Genomic DNA, 14605 nt, shown 5'->3' with positions numbered 1-14605 from the left:
CAGACATACATACTGCCATCTCAAGGGAGAAAGCCAGCACCCATGAAGAAGAGTAAATAAAATTTAGAGTGAGATAGTTCACATGTACAAACCCTAACCCAGGGAGACAGGAAACGGTCTCACCACTTGCACTCCATTCTCATCTGATCTTATTTCCAGTCCCCTCCAACACAAACCAGCAGATTGCAGTTGGAGTTCAAACAGGGAAATAGCTCTGAAAAGAATATCTCAAGAATTTGAAATCATCCTAAATGAGCAGATAAGAACAGGAATGTAGCTACTGACAAATCAAGATTAACAGTAGCTGGAAAGCACGGACACTTCCCCCACCAAGCATACCTTACACACTTGTAAGGTTTCATCAGTCTGCTTGCTGCTAAGCAATGACTAAGTCGCAGCATCACCAGAAGACATTTCAAAATATAGGAAGTTTTTCTACAGGAAAAATGCTCAGGAGCAATCTGAGTAGAAGAACATATGTTCAAGAAGGAATGCAGAAATTCTCACTACTTCCCATATGCGCTGGTTTGGAAAGCAGAAAGTGAGCTAGCTCTATTATATAAAACAGAATTTTACCTATGCAGGCAGTGGATTTTCACATCCTACCCACAACGTAGAGGAAACGTACATCATCTCTCCCTCCATCTCCAGCTCCCCAGCATGAATTATTTTATTCCATCTTTACAATGTAATTAAATCTTAGCATTGGCTAAAAAAAGATAATTTTCAGATCCTACTGCATCAGATGACTGTTCAAACAGTCACATATTTCACATGCTATTAAGCAGTGCTACCTGGCTAGCCAACATCATTAACAGGCAGGTGAAGAGCTCTGTCTTCACACTACTCATTTTCAAGGTTATATGGCTCTAGATGGTGACTGAAGAAGAAAGGGCAAATGTAAGGCTATACTGGGATTGCCCTCTGACAAAAGGAGAGAGAGTTACGAACTGATGAGGTCCTGAGTTATCTATAATCGATCTTTTGGAAGACAGACTACTCCATTCAGTTTTTCAGCCAAGTCAGCACGGATTCATCAGTTACTTCCTTTCTCTTTTTTTTGAACTGCTCATAATCTTTCACTCTTGCTGCAGTACTGAAAGTCAGCAGTTGGTGGACATGAATCTAGCGTGACATCATATCAGAGAAGGATCACAATCAGCAGCCATGGTTTTAGTCCATGAAAATCTAAAGCTCTCTGCAGTAAATGTCACAGAATCACTTGCTTCGACGGAATTAAAACACACGTTAAGATAAGGCACCCATTCAGCTAACGCAGAGACCACTCATATTCTTCAGTAAAGTGGATTGTTCACCTCTGACACACAAAGCATTGCAAGTGATGGTATGTGAGAAACCCATTTAACAGCTAAGAATCAGTAAAAAAAAAAATACAAGCACTAATGATTCTCTAACTGAATGCAAGCTTGTTTGCTTGGCAACATCACCTATCGACACATCAATAGGTAACACTGCGTAGATGTACACTGCTAAGCAATGGAATTGCTGCAGCTGAAAAAATCCAAAAAAGGTCCTTAAAGACTGTCCTCCAACTTTCATCACAAGGACACACACAGGTTATGACGTCTCATGCACTTCCCCTGTAATTATCCTCAATAACATTTTATTAACTGCTGTTTCCTTGTCCCAGTAAGCTTCTTGCCCTTCCCCACCTCTCATTATGTATCCCTGATGAAGGAACTCATTTTTAACTTATGGTGAGCACTGCTGGCTAATGGGAGAAAGAAGACAAAGGAAGAACAAGTAGGGGAACAGTATCTTCCTGACTCAGGCTTCATACTCATGCCTTTCCAAAGCTAAGGTTTATGAACAGAAGTTTATCTCACATTAAACTTGAACTCTCCCTGCAATATGACGTGACTTTTGTCCCACGAGGTACTGATTATAAAGGTTTATTCGGCAAAACATAACGCTATAAAAGAAATCTTTTAAGAGAAACAAACTGCTGTTTCCTGAGACCATGGATGCCTACCGCTGGAAGTCAAAATCCATAGCTTGAACTGTGCTCCAATGTAATGCAGGCTTTTCATAACCTGCCCTACTATCATTGCTTTCCTTCAATACAGCCCTGGCTGCCTCGTGGTAAACAAACAAAAAGCAACAATGAAACATCTGAGTGTGTCCTATTTCAGAAAATTGGACTGTCAAGATATCTCAAATGAGCTTTGATCAATTTCCATGAACTTCACAGTACAAAATTCATACACCATCATTAGTTAAGTTCTAAATTCATAGCCAAGAACTGGAAGACACTGGGAACATGCACTTAACCATGCTAAATGAGTTCTTATGTACAGAATAGCCCTTTTTTCAATAGCATAGTTGCCACAGAAGTTTAGAGAACACAGAAGAGTTTACCAAGAGATTAGGAAAAGAAATTACTATTTAATGTTAATTTGATAAAGAATTTGCACTATTTGCAACTAACACAATCACATTCAATGCAAAAACAAGCAATATCCAACAGTATAAAATGTGTAAGTTCTGAAGTGAGAAAGCACACTGTTCACATTGTAACTGAAATAGTTTCTACCATAAAGGAGAGCTTGTGCTGGTTATATTTGCTTTTTAAATTGTTGTTGGCATTACTGAGGACATTACGTGGGAATTCCGGAGGTTTAAAAACCAACTCATTATCCCCACTGCTGCCATCGCTACCATTCTGCAAAAATCAGAATGCTTAAAGCAAGGCTAACCCTCTCAAGCACACATGCAATTAACTGCATGCAGGGAACATGCAAACCCCATCACCTACCTCTGCATTCCACCTTTTGATAGAAATATAAGTAGATAAAAAGAAAAGAAAAATCTTTCCCTTGACTTTCAAACTGAAACAGAGAAACTTCATGTGCATTACCTACCAAAAAAAAACACCTGCAATCTAATTAAAGGCTACAATGTCATACTGAGCAATCACAACTGATCTCAACGCATCTGAAAAGAAAATAATGGTATTTCTTCAGGATCTGTCTTTTGTCCTGTGCAAGACTTCTCCTACATACACATCCCTTATTTCCATGGAGACTGCTACTGCGGGCAGGAGCACCCATGAAGTACGAACACAATTTCCCATTTGTCAGTCAGCTGGCTTTTATTGATCTGCTTGTCAGGCCCCATCACAAGAAGTTACACAGCTTCCATCTTCCACTCACCAACGATTTCTGCTATCAAAGGAAGGCAGCATGCAAATTTAGATTTTTGTGTCTAGGATTATTTCCCACTAACAGCTCTTCGAATCTGAACCAAGAATAAGCAAAAAGAAAACTGGAACATAAGCTACACTAACAACAACAAAGAATTAGAGCAAGGTGTAACATTCTAACTTCGGAGTTAGCTTTCACTGTAGGATCTTGTCAGCCATTTGCATCAACAACTGTATTTCAAGCATGTCAGCATCAGGGTCTTCAGGTAACTCACAGAACCGAGCAGCATGTGTTAAAGGGCATTGAAAGAAACAGTATATATACAGTCATTTAGTTACTTACATTGTTGTTGCGTGTTTCTACTGCTGGAAACTTCCTGACTATGAATTTGACGGCGGATTCCAGGTTTTTGTCAATAAGATAGGATGGTTTGGCTTTGGGGTCACCACATGCCTATAAAAAAAATACAATACAAAATGTAGTAAAAAAAAAAAATAATCATCAACCTTGTCAAATTAAGCGATAGTTGCAAATCTGAAGACAAACTAGAAAGATTCTTTTGTTTTGGTTTGTTGGTTATTTTTACTTTTTTTTTTTTTTTTTTTTTTTTTAAGTGAGCAGGTGATGATGAGAGGCAAAGTGCAGGGACTGTCACAGCTGAAGTATGCAATGGGAAACAGTACAAAGATGCTCTTCTACTGAAAAAGATGCATGGAAGTATCAAAGCAGTTAGTGCAGAACAGCAGTGAGGGAAAAACAACTCAATCCTAAAAGAAGGAAAAAAAAAAGGTTTTCTTTTTACTGCTATTCCTGGTTTGAGGTAGTGTTGTGTTCATCTGGAGTTAATAAACTGTTAGAAAATTCGATCGTGTCATCATCTATGGAGGACTACCCTTGGTGAAACAAAACTAAAAAAGCCCCACCACCAATCTGCATTTAACTTTTTTCTAAATTGTGAACTGCAAGAGAGTTTTCCACCCCACAATAAAAACATCAATACTTGCCTAAAACACCCTATTTCTTAAAATTAGCAACTCACGTTTTGCTCATTTTCCTTTACTCCTGCAGTAGCATAAGCTGTGCTTTAAAAGCAGCAATGAAGAAACTTGATTAAATTTCCATTTGAACAGAAGCCACAGCTCAGTGGAAGCCTCTTGAATAGCCTACACAGACATCTCAGAAGCCCAGGTTGGAGGAGCGACTCAGCTACTTTAGCCAGCTGCAGAGCATGCTGTTGGACACGCTAATTCCCAACTACTCTAACGAGCCATGCTACACAGTTTAGCTGGGAGAGACAAACTAAAGGCAGCAAGCATTATTAATGCAACAACTTGAGCTCAAATGGCATTTTCTCTCAAATATGTATTTAGCTTTATACTCCTCGGAGGGATTTTCGTGTCACATGCAAAACTGAATTACATGCTACGCATTTCTACGCAACATAGTGAACTTGAATGAGAGCTCGTTTAAACTCTTCCACATCCAATTCTATGGCTGAGTTGCAGACCGTAGAGACAGAAGTCATGAAGTATGAGACCGGTTCTGAAAGCGGGCAAGCGGGCAAAGGGAAGGTGAAAAGCTTTGCAAACCTTCCAAACTTGTCCTTGCTGGGAAAGCATTGCAATAGAAAGAGAGAAAAATTACATATAAACAAATGACTCAATTTTTTCTACAATACGTTACATTTAAGTGAGCTAATACACTATTACCTACATCCAAGAGAACATTGCGACCATCTGTTACTACAGACAGCACACTTTCTACTGGATAGCGATTATTCTGATACTCACAAAAAATTTTACATGTACTTAATAGAATTTTACTATTGCGCACAGTTCGAGCATAAGCTGAAACACGTAACTTCTAACAGTAATTTCAAACGTAAGATCAGGAAGGAAGGAAAAAAAAAATGAGTTCAACATCACATGCATCTACAGGGGAAAAACAGGAGAGAAACTCAGTGAAGTTTTACATACCTGAAAAAGAAACGGTAGCCAAGAAAAAAAACAAAACAAAAGTCATTATTGTAAGTTTCTACAACTCCTGCCTGCAGCACACAACCATCAAAATGCATGTTAACGTACTACTCCAACATCTACACTCTGACATTTGCTAATTTTTCCACAGCACGTACTAAATTTTACCGAAATGTTACATCCATAACATCCCAAGAGGAATTGATAACCACAGTCAACCCAGCAACACCCACGTCACTGATGAGGTATGAAAACGGTTGCTTTGGTATTCTCACAGCAGCAAACAACGCGTGCCACAAAAGGTCTGTTCCACACACTTGAAAGTCTTCACTCTATTTCTAAAGTAAAAATTTTAAGTGTCAAAAATTAAGCAACTCACACTTAAGCTTTATGAAGTCTTAATTAATCAGAAGCCACGGGTCTCTTAAAAATCTCCATCAGCTTAATGCAAGTTGGTATCCTTGCCACACATTAAGTAGCTTTCTCTAGCAAAAGGATTACAAACTAAACAAAGATTTTAACAGCCAACACGCACCTGTATCCATTATATTTCAAAGCACTTGCACTCATACAGATAAAAATTCTTCATCCTGCCACCACCTTTCCTAAGTTTCTCAGCCCGACTTCAAGAACTACTTCCACATATGCTATTTCTCATTGCTTCCTAGCACCGGATGGCCTTCCTCCTATAAAATGAAGGTTTACTTTTCTAGAAGTTATGTTCTAACCAGGCCCTTGCATGCAGCTTCTTCACATGGAAACAGCCCTCGGAAAACACAAACACAAACTTCCTCGCTGGGTTTCAGGAACTTTGTTCCCAGCAATGACAAATGTTATTCCAAGCCCAAGAGGCAAATCCCTGCAGACATCCACGAGTGCAAGAGGCAGCTTTCTTCCTTCCCCCTGCTTATTTGCTAACATTACACATACAGCACCTGTAATTCTGCCTCTTAATAAACGACATGAGATTAATCCAAAGAGCAGGCAGAAAACTTTAGCATGCTAAGAGCTTTAAACCATTACTCATATAACCCCAAATCCCACCCTCTAAGAAGCTATACAAACCTACATTTCAAGGCTATGCATGAGTACTGAAAATTCCAGAATTAATATTGACTTGCTAGCACAGCATTCGTGGAATACAGCTCTCTGAAGCTATGGGATTCCAGCCTCTTCAAGCTCAACATTTTATACCACAATAATCTCCCAGCAGACACCTCCCAGTTCTTTTGAACATTACTAAGCAGCTGTCAAGCAGTTGTGATGAAAAAGACGATGCAAAATTACCACTGAGACCAGTCTACATCGCTATTTAAAAAAAATAACACTAGGGAGGATGTAGATGCTGGATTTCTATCAAGCTAGACTCCATTTCTTTCCACAGTCCTTTAGAACACCCTCCTACGACAAGCTCTTAACAAGTAAGCAACTTTTCTTTATCCGATTCTGTGCATTCAACCTTAGCAAGAACAAGCCAATTTCTATAGCTAACAGTGTCATTAATCAGACTATTTCTTTGCCATCATATGCACAGGTCATCAAAACAGACTAGATAGATCAAGTTGCATAAACTGTTCTAGTGTTTTACAATGCCACGTATTCTGAACTCAAGCAGTGTTTTTTCCCCTCTGAAAACTGCATTATTAAACAAAATTCAGACTCCTCTTCACTTGAAGCTAACAGCATTCCTCTACACAAGTGTCACTTTGGAAACAATGAATACTACATAGCTTCACTTTCTAGACTACACTTTATAAGCAGCAACCTACAAGAAAGCAGCAAGCAACAGCACGCTTAATATCTACATTGAAGGTTAAACAGTCTCTAGAGAACACCAAAGACTACAGTACAATTGTCCCCGTACCACAGAACACCAACGCTAAGAAGTGTGCCAAAAAAACCTTTTGCCACAGTACAGCCGGAGTTACCACTGTAAAAAAATCAAAGCCTAACACTTTACTTCCAAGCTGAGGACATCAGATATTGGACAAGAGCAAAAAAAAAAAAAAAAAGGTTCATTGACAAAAATACAGCACATGCAGAATTATGGAATCATTACGATTGGAAAAGACCTGAGAACCAGTCCAACCATCCACCTACCATCAATATCTTCCACTAAATCATGTACCTTAATACAACGTCTGAATGTTTCTTTAACACCTCCAAGGTCACTGACTCAACCACCAGCAGACCATTCCAGTGCATTCTCACTCTTTCAGGGAAGAAATGTTTCCTAATATCCAAACAGAACCTCCCATGGCACAACTTGAGGCCATTCCCCCTAGACCTAGCTTTAGTTACATAGAGAAGAGGGCAAGCCTCACCTCACCACAGCCTCCTTTCAGGCAGTTGTAGCAAGTGATAAGGTCCCTCATGAGCCTCCTCTTCTCCAAACTAAACAATCCCAGATCCCTCAGCCACTCCTCAAAGACTTGTGCTCCAGATCATCACAGCTTCACTGCCCTTCTCTGGATACACTTCGGGGCCTCAGTGGCTTTTTTGTAGTGAGGGACCCAAACCTGAACACAGTACTCAAGACGCAGCCTCACCAGAGCTGAATACAAAGGGATGATCACCTCCCTGCTCCTGCTAGCAGGGCTATTTCTGATACAAACCAAGATGTCATTGGCACTCTTGGCCCCCTGGGCACACTGCTGACTCACATTTCACCAAGCATCAACCAACACTTCCAGGTCCATTTCCTTCACACAGTCCGCCAGCCACTCTGCCCCAAGCCTGTAGCATTGCCCAGGGTTGTTGCGGCCTAAGCGCAGGATCCAGCACTTGGTCTCGTTGAACCTCATCCCGCTGTCCTCAGCCCAGCATGTCCAGATTGCTCTGTAAGTAGATCAACACTTCCTCCCAACTTGGTGTCAGCTGCGAACTTACAAACTTACCAACCTCCTCATCCCAGTCATCAATAAATACATTACACAGGACAGGCTCCAGGTGACATGACAAAACTTATATGTGGTCACAATCACTGTCAAAAGCCAGTAGCATGGCATAGTGTGCGGGGCACAATCTTCCATTTGTAACAGCTACACTTCACTCCAGCCTTTTGCACAGACCTGCAGCATCCTCAAAAGCACTGGGAAATGCTACTTCAGTTATGTGATATAGCTCTGAGTTACTGAAATATGGAAACAGCTTTTATACCTTTCTTGCTGGCGCTAAGCCCTATCTATTCCAAATGATGAACAGGGCTATTGCCCAATGAAAAAAGAAATAGAGCCAGAAGAGAACTATCATTTGAATCAGTATTCTTCTGTTTTCATCCTTCAAACTGTCAACATCAGAAGAGTATGATAAAATAAGTCATATACTGCAGTAGTTTAACACGGTTTTATATTTAGGATTTCACTGTTACTACAGATTTGAGATAAAATACTGCTGAGCAGCTTCACTGGTGACAATATGTACTGAAACAGTCAATGAATCACCTTGCCTTCAAGTTTCAGTTATGAATGAATCTGCATTAAAAACACGGAATGTAACAAGCAAATAGGTGGAATTTCAACTACAGAAGTTACTTTCAGAAAGTCATTTCCTGAGCTAGTAACTTACATTAGTGAAAAGAAATATGCTAAGATTTCTAGTATTAAAAAAGAGGATAAACTCCTGTATCATTTACAGCTTACTACAGCACATTCTCTTGACACACAGGAAAGGCATGTGCAGTAAAAACCATTCTTCTTCCCTGATGCTGACGTTAAAGACTTCTCCCTAAAATATACCTGAATTTAAATGCTTGGTTTGTGGTTGCACATCCTACAGAAATATACTAAATAATAAATGGCAAAGAAGTATTCAAAGAGACAAGCTCATCATTAACTCCACGTTTCTGTAGGATACAGCGCACTATTTATTTTTCATTTACACCATGCATTTAAAAGTAATGAGATTACCAACTGACAATTTCTGATTTTGAAAAAAGTAAAACTACAGAGAACAGAGAGGTGAATAATCAAAGAGTAACTGCTTTGAAGGCTGAGTGCATTAGGAAGGAGCTCACACTCCATTACCATTTCTGTTGAAACCTACCATGGCCGCTTTGCTGTGCTTCAGGTTTTGAGGAAGCTCGAGTTCAATAATAAACAAGCTTGTCCCAGACAGTCTTTGTGCATGAACCCTTTTAACAGCTATGAAATGATACGCAAGCATCAGCCAACCACACAAGGACAAATCATAGTGTAGTATTTTGATGGCTAAAATTTAACCGTCCTACTCTAGTTTTATTTGCTCATCACCGTGCATTGAACCACACAGTATCTACTTGATTTAAACTCAAAGATCCAACACATCCAGTGTAATCTCATGTGAGATCTAAAGAAACAAGGCTAGAAATAGGCCTTGAGAACTTGCCTATCCTACTTTCCCTGTCCAAAGCAGGAGCAACTGCATTTCTCTTGCTTTCAGAGAATATCTGTCAAGTCTTTACTCATAGTCCTCCAACAGATTAAACTCAAAGCATCCTGAGATGACTTGTTCCATTATTTAATCACCTTTATCACTAGAAAGTTCTAAGACCTTAGCTGTATTTTTCTTGCTGCAATCTAATCCATCAGTTCACATTCTCTGTGGCCACGCTGACTTGGACAAGGTATTCCTCTTTGCCCTGCAGTAGTCTAAAATATTTGCAAACTCGTATCAAATATAACAACCTACTTTTAAAAGAATTCATTGTTTAGTGGATCAATTTCTCTTCATTCTAGGTCATCCGCACTGTTTTTTGGATTGCCTCCATTTTGTCCACATCCTTCTGCAAGAGTGTGTTGAAACTCCTATTTTTCAGGTGAGTCTCAATGCATGCCACGTACCTATTCACACGTTTATGAAATCTATCTTAATTTCTAGCAGTTAAACCTAGTTGGCCCAAGTTCTCCTTTGCTTCTCCTGACTATTTTCTGCAGACCAGCCCCCTCGTTACTCTTGATCTTCTATTTCACATTTCAGTAAGCATAAACTGACTTACAATTGCGCTTGCTCAGCTACCTACAAGATCTGTTAGGGCATACCTACAATCTGTTAGGTTCAAACTGAACTCTAATTACGTTCTTCGTTATTTCTGCAGCTCTTCCCAGGTTGTTACCTAAAAATTTAGGTAAGCATACTGTATTCATCACCTAGGCTACTGTAATGCTATAATAGGATAGAAAGTACCATGACAATAGCAGGGTGGCAAAGTCTTTTGGCTACAGCAAATGAGAACGAGCCCAAATGCAGCAGCCACACTTACAAAAATGAATAAAAAAGCTACTTACTTTAAGAAGGCTGCAGGCAGGCAGGGGCCTCCAGCAAGAGATCCCCTCACCTCCACTGCCAACCCTTAAATGAAATCGGGGAAGGGGCGGATCCTGGTTCCAACCCTTCTGGTCAATCAGATTAATTGCATGCACCTGAGCTCCCCTGGGTTGGCCCTGCCTTCCCACCAGGTGCTTCAGACTGTGACTTAGCATTGCCACTACAGCTGTTAATGCAGAGCCTGGCTGGAGCAGAGCTAGGACACAGGCCAGTGAGATGCTGTAGGACTACAGTCCAACAAGGAGATTTTCATAACCTTTCCCTAACATGGTTACCCATCTGTTTTCATTATTACAATTTCATACAGACCGTATTTCCTGAGATTGTTCATATAAACAATCAGATGAAGTAACATCAGCAGCCTTGCTAAGGTCAGTGTGCAAAATACCTGCCAAATTGCCCTTATGAGAGTGACCTATCATCTCACTGATGAAAGAAACATGCTTGGTTTGATACTACCTGTATACATAAAACCATATTATCTTCTTGTGTTTGTAATGCCTATTTAAATCAGCACTGGGGTCTATTACTCAAATATAGGGCAGATGAAACAAAAAACAAAAATGGAGGTAAGTTTCACTGCCACAACACTTTCCTTGATTGTAATTTATAAAGTAACGCTAATAAAAGAAAACAAGGCAATGGGAACATCCTCCCCATTTTGATTCTGTAGCATGAATTGTTTAGATTTTTCAGCTCCATCTCCTCTGCGTACAAATCTCAGAAATGTCCTGCAACAAAAACGGAACTTGTTTTTTTTTAGCACGCAGCAGGGCAAACAAAGAGCAACTGGGAGGCAGGGAAAAGCAACTAGTATGGATATTTCTAAACTGAGAGACAATGCAAGATAATTTTAGGTGCCCACCATTGAGACACAAGCATAAGCCCATCTAGATTTCCTCCTGTATATTTGAGAAGGTATCATGGGATATTTTGGCACTGTATTTAAAAGCTTAACGTCTCTTCACAACATGAGTTGCTTTTTGGAATTTTTTTGGAATATTCAATCTGGAAAAAAAAAAAGTCACAGGATACCATCAGTTTGTATTTGCTTCCAGGGAAAATAAGTAGCTCTTCTGCCTTGGCAGCATGGATCCTAAGTTTGTTTGCTGTTTTCTCCTGACTACCAGCTGGACAGTATTTTGGACCTTTTCTCTAAGGCTACAAACACAAATGGACTAACCAATACTATTGTCCTAACCTTTAAAGAACTGTTAATATCAATCAAGCACTAAAAATAGCCCTACCCTGCCCTACGTCACTTCCTGATGACTTGAAGATGTTATCTGCTCCTTCCAATATCAAACTTACAGCTCAGAACAAGATTAGCAGTAAGCTTCTCCCCTCAGCTCAATGCCCTGTAACCCTCTTAAAGCTCAGTGTCCAAAGAGTGATATAATCCTACACCCTTCCAAATTTCAGAGCTCTGCAGTTTGGGAATTTCTCCATGCTTGCCAGTCACTTAGAAGGCTCTCGTACTTTTCCAGAACAGCCGCTGCAGTGCCTGAGTAGAAGAGCAGACCTCACTGACTGGCTTACAACTTCCTCATCAAGGTTTAGGCTTTGTCAAGTCCTCCCCAGTCCAATTTTGGACCTTCGGGGATCTTTTCCTTCACCCTGGTCTCACCACCAGAGGAAAGGCTGGAGATGTGAGGGTCTGCCCACTATGCAGCCTTAGGCAATCCAAGTAACCTCTCACTGTTTTACCACAGGAGAACTGGTGCTGTCCTTCTTTACCCTCACATCATGGTTGCTCTTTCATAGATAGTATGTAATTTAACTGCTGCAGGAGATAACCAGGAAAAAAGTATTCATTTGGCCTTTAAAATGGCTAACAAGCAACACCCCTACAATAGCTACAAATGCACTATTCCCAAATTACATCTTTAAAATACTAACTAACAAATAATCACCTACTAAGTGATCTCATATCTGACTTATTATTATGTTATACAGTGCTGGGACTGGGACCAAATTTTACTTTAGAATGGTGAAGACAAAGCCAACTAAAGCCCTTACAAGGATTTATTCTGCCCTTTACATAAGCCTTCAGCTTGGTTATGCTGGTTACTTGGTATCTAATCTAAGAGTCTGCTCTAGGTTCTCATTTCCAGGTACCATGCGATTATGGGAGCTCTGACAGACAAAAGAAGGCTGCGCTAATGACATTTTAAGAAATAAGTTTTGCATACCAACTTAAAACCTGTACTGTAAATAGCAGAAGGACACTGCTTGCAAAGCCATTAGCACCAAGTAACACTCATTATTTTTGAAGAACATACTCTAAATAGTTCAAAACCCTCTCAGCTTAGTTCTAAGTGGCATTGCTCTGACATCCACCAAAACCACACTTTCTTGATTTGCTTAAAGTCTATGATTCTGCTTTTTCAACACTGAATCCCTTACTGCAAATACTTTCTGGTATCCAAGTAGTTTATAAACAAACAAAAGCAGACTCACACACAATACGATTATTTTTCTTGAACACCACACTGATTTTAATTTTACAATACTGCAGCATCACACAAAGCACGCCAAAACCATCTCTCTGTCTGCTCTGGCATACCAACAGCATTCAAGTATCACCTGAGCCAGGATGGCATGAAAAATGCTGTGTCTGACTTACAGACACAGCTGTAGGCACAAACAGCAAGAGCAATAAAACAACTGTTAGCCTGTACAATTGAGGATAAACATTTTAAAAGCAGAAGGAGTAAAACGGGAGAGAAACTGCAGTGATAACATTTCCAAATTCAGGACTGATGCTGGTCCCAGTACAATAGGCAGCTAAAAACAGCTGAAAGCAGCACGCAATGTCATTCTTTATAAAAAGTTCCACCTCCATACAGATCAAGTAGGAGTTCAGCCTCACCACCCACTGTTACTTCAGTAACTGCATTTCATATTTTCCATACCGCTTCCAAAGAGGCAGAAAATTGTGTGTTCAGATATCCCACCTTTAAAAAGAGCCATAAACAATTCAGAAAAAATGGCACAGGCAGCAAACAGGAAGAGAGGAACAATTAATAGCTATAAGGAAAATGAGATCAAAATTGATTTATTTTTTTTTTTTTTAAATAGCAAGCTTAGCTATCAAGTTCCTAGTTGTTTTTTTCCAAATTTCTTTGACCCTGGAAAATCCTAATCCTTTAAAATCTCAGCTCCCTAACCAGCATCTCTAGCAATCCATGCAGCAGCGATGAGCGCGGCAGCTCTCACTTCCCCTTATTCAAATGAGTCTTAGCCATTTCCTTTAACCGCAATACCGCATATTGTGCACTTCTCTGCAAACTTGAGTTCTGATATTGTCTTCTGTGGAGGAAGCCAGGAGAAGCCTTAGCAGCAGTTTTGAAACCAACTGCTTGCAAAGAGGGAAAAAGTGGGAAAACCAAAGAAAAAGAAAGGGTTCCAAGAAGCCAGCTCTGATGAAACCAGTCTAAAGGGATGAAACACAAACATCACAACACTTCTGGGACACAACAACAGAGCCTGCCAGCTACCACCGTCAACCAGTACTTACTGCAGCTTAAGAAAATAACTGTTTGTATCTCAGTGCACCATTTGAATACAAAGTGCTCTATCTGCTTGTCTCCAGATTTGCCAAGCTCTACATTGCTCAGCCACCAAGCCACTTGGATTCACCTCCTCTCTCTGTGCCTGAGACCTAAGCAGTTTTTGAGTCCGTTGACGGCGTTTGCAGGAAAACCTGCTGTCACCTCCAGTGTTTCTGTTCCCACACTGAGAGCCCATCCACACGCATCACTGCACCAACAGCAATGCCATATGGACCAACCCACCCAGGACTCCCTCCACCAAATGCGCTGACGGAAACACATCCAAAGGCACCATGCTGCTTACCGTGAGCATCTCCAAACCAGTAATCACAGCACAACCTGCACTTACACTCGTTGAGGCACAGCTTTATGCCAAGAGATGCTTCACCTTTTCCTGCCTCCTTCCTACACCGCACAGCTCAGGCACAATCCTACTGGACCAGTTTTCAGCCAACACGTCTCTCAAAGCACGACAAAGCGCACACACAAATCATTTCAACATTTGGATGTTTGTCCCCATAGATAGAGAAATTCTGCTTTGCATTACAAGTGCCCTTATACTACTGCCATTATTAAGTAGCAGCAAGTTTCTGACATATAAAACTGC

General features: G+C 40.3%; 1 protein-coding gene across 6 annotated transcripts in view; it reads right to left on the bottom strand.

Annotated features, from left to right (window-relative positions):
- NCKAP1 (NCK associated protein 1) overlaps nucleotides 1-14605 on the bottom strand; it is a 66965-nt gene that overhangs the window by 38069 nt on the left and 14291 nt on the right. For all 6 annotated transcript variants that reach the window (XM_085228143.1, XM_010713335.4, XM_085228141.1 and 3 more), the window contains one exon: nucleotides 3507-3617. In XM_085228143.1, the coding sequence (XP_085084269.1) occupies nucleotides 3507-3617 (111 nt within the window). The remainder of the gene's footprint in view (nucleotides 1-3506; nucleotides 3618-14605) is intronic.

Source organism: Meleagris gallopavo, chromosome 7, assembly GCF_905368555.1.
Source record: "Meleagris gallopavo chromosome 7, MGAL_WU_HG_1.1, whole genome shotgun sequence".
Classification (NCBI taxonomy): domain Eukaryota; kingdom Metazoa; phylum Chordata; class Aves; order Galliformes; family Phasianidae; genus Meleagris; species Meleagris gallopavo.
This window is presented reverse-complemented; position numbering and strand designations above follow the sequence as displayed.